This window comes from Hesperophylax consimilis, chromosome 24 (assembly GCF_061612785.1).
Source record: "Hesperophylax consimilis isolate HC1 chromosome 24, BYU_Hcon_1.0, whole genome shotgun sequence".
Classification (NCBI taxonomy): domain Eukaryota; kingdom Metazoa; phylum Arthropoda; class Insecta; order Trichoptera; family Limnephilidae; genus Hesperophylax; species Hesperophylax consimilis.
This window is the reverse complement of record NC_142859.1, coordinates 7,768,971-7,771,635: the sequence shown is the minus strand read 5'-3', so window position 1 is coordinate 7,771,635 and position 2,665 is coordinate 7,768,971. Positions and strand designations below refer to the sequence as shown.

General features: G+C 41.7%; 1 protein-coding gene across 1 annotated transcript; it reads right to left on the bottom strand.

Moving 5' to 3' along the window:
* Positions 1-666: 666 nt before the first annotated feature.
* Positions 667-2,194, bottom strand: LOC149411865 (uncharacterized). The gene is made up of 2 exons (XM_089646260.1): positions 2,067-2,194; positions 667-1,459 (listed from the first exon to the last, which is right to left on the bottom strand). The coding sequence occupies exons 1-2, from the start codon at positions 2,192-2,194 to the stop codon at positions 667-669; spliced, it is 921 nt and encodes a 306-aa protein (XP_089502386.1).
* Positions 2,195-2,665: the final 471 nt, after the last annotated feature.

The window sequence follows — 2,665 nt, the reverse complement described above, 5'->3', positions numbered from 1 at the left end:
TCCTCACCATATGTAATGGGCTTGCCCAATTACTTTTAGATGGTCTACAAATTCCTTGTTCCATTAAGAATTTAAATTCTTTCTTAGCAGCTTCCAAAAGGGCTGGTGCCAGTCTGCGGGCACGTTCTGTAACGGGGGGTCCTTTGGTCTCGATACAATGTGTGACCGAATGTTTTCTAATTTCCGGGATTTTCATATTTGGTCGAGTTAAACATGGGTATTTATTCAGGATATCGCCGTACTTTTGTGATGATGCTATTGTAGAGATGCCAGAAGTAGGTCCTTTGAAAGTGGTGCCTTTGATGTGTAGTCCTGTCGATTGATCCAATAACATTGCTTTCCTTAAATTCACCATCAGGTTGTAGTGATGGAGGAAATCAGCTCCGAGTATAGCTCTCGATACATCCGCTACGATGAAGCGCCACTTCATTGCTCGGCGTAGACCGAAATTGAGTTCTGTAATTTGTGTGCCGTATGTTTTAATAGGTTTACCATTTGCGCCATATAATGTTGTTGGAAAATTGTCAGAAGTTATACATTTCGTACGGTGGTCCTTATTTCTAGGAATAACGGAAACATCTGCCCCCGTATCTACTAGAAATTTCTGTCTGGTTTCCAAATCGTAAATGAAGAGACGACAACTGTTGTATGGAAGTTCACACGTCCCTACTGTGGGCTTCCGTTGGCGTTTCCCGCGTTCGTGCTAGCATATGTGCATGGCTTGTAGCACCGGTAAGCCTTGTCGCCGTACCTTGCATGCGGTTGGCAATATCCGAGATTCTTTATAGGAGATTTGCCGCGAGACCTGGACCTGGGTCTCCAAGCGGTAGTTTGCCGAGAAGAACTTGTTGGTTGGGAGTAATCTCTTCGACGTGGGCTTTGGTACCTGCGGCCACGGAAGTTGTGAGACTGGTCGTCGTTCTGATTGCTTTTCGACAATTTAAGTTGTTTCACTTCTTGGGTTAAAGAAACAATCTGGTCTTGTAGATTTTGTAGAATGGTGTTTAATGCTGATTCGGGATGCGACGGGCCTGGTTTGTGGTTTTCCTCCACCGCGCTGCATTCCGGTTTCTGATAGACCTCTAAAATTTTATCAGCGGCCGAAGCTAGCTGATCTATATCGTTGTCGGGAAGTGCTGATAGAATTGCTTGGGCGTGTTGAGGCAAGCGCTGCAGCCAAAGAGTCTTCACTATCGCACTTTTGTTAAGCATTGGTCCCGCCAATTCTACCATATGTCGTAGAAGTCCAGTGGGTTTTCTGTCTTCTAATTGGATTCCGGTGAGTAGACGGGTCAGGCGTTTTTCTTCCGAATCCTGCAGGCGCTCAATCAATGCAGTTTTTATTCGTACATATTTATCTTTAGGCGGTGGTTCGATTACTATATCACTAACCAATTGTAGTGTTTCGGAGTCCAATGCCGCGACGATTGTATTGTATTTGGTAAAGTCTTCCTTAATTCTGGAATTCGAAAATTGTGCTTCTGCCTGGGCAAACCACAAGGCTATGTTGGTTTTCCAGCAAGCTGGTAGGCGTACAGATACATGATGCACGTTTGCTTCCGAATGTCCTGCGCGTTGGTCTTCCATTGTGTTCAACTTATCTTGAGAAATTGTTACAGGTTCTTGAAACGATGAAGGTATGTTTGTTTCTTCCGATGAGGTCATTTCCAATAATATGTTACGTAATACGTTATGCAAGACATAAAAAATCCAAAAAAACTAGAGAATACTGTGTAAGAATCTATTCCATCTACCGGATATCTTAGCAAGTTATTAGCGAGTTCGCGTTTGTATTGTATTTTAGTGAAGACGCAAACCGCGTCACGTAAGTTATTGTGAAATACCGATATGCAAATATGGCGCTATTATTATATAGTGCAATAATAATTTAAATTTGTTATTACAAAATAGTATGATGTTAAATTACCTCAAAGTAAGGTTTGGCAATTATTGGACAATAACCTTAATATCACTACAATAATGTATATCTAAAACATGATTATGTAGGTATGCTGAACAATTCATTGTTTTGCGAAATGGCAATAAGAAATCGTGATATAGGTTACTTGATTGAGATATGTGGGTAGGTTGGCTTGTTCAACTGCAGGTTGTCCACGTGGATTGTTGCGTCATCTTCCTTGTCCGGGGAGTAGATGCTGCCGTTGTAGGTTGTAGTGGGTAGGTTGTAATTCATCGCAAGATTATGATGCCATGGTTAGCCACGTTGTTGACAGCCTGATTTCAGGATCGTTCTCATGATCTTGCCCGGGATTGCTGTTTCTCTTTTCTGATCCTTGGCGGTGACGGAATGTTGCAAAATGATTTTAAAATACTAAAGTCGGTATATTGTTCTGAGTCGATGGGTCACCAATTTGGCTAGTGTGTTGTGCGTTATACTTACCTGTATAACAGCCAATAAATGTGTATAGTGTAGGTTATGATAGAGTGAAACAGATGTAGTTGATAATTTAAGTTTATTGCAAACACGTTACACTATTACACGATTAGAATATCAGAAGGATTTAGTAGGAATCAAAATATGTCGACCGCCAGGTCAGATCAGAGAAACAGGAATGCTCGTCGGTAATGGATTGGCAGCGAGCTCTGTTTCACGTCGGGTTGCCATCCGTGAAACAGTGTTTCCGTATTAAAATATTATTTTAGG

What these genes read in the sequence shown, in the direction of transcription:
- LOC149411865 (XM_089646260.1), bottom strand. Translation starts at nt 2,194, where the DNA reads ATGAATTACAACCTACCCACTACAACCTACAACGGCAGCATCTACTCC. An exon ending in TACCCACATATCTCAATCAA is followed by an intron (nt 1,460 to 2,066) that starts GTAACCTATATC and finishes TTCGAATTCCAG; the next exon opens with AATTAAGGAAGACTTTACCA.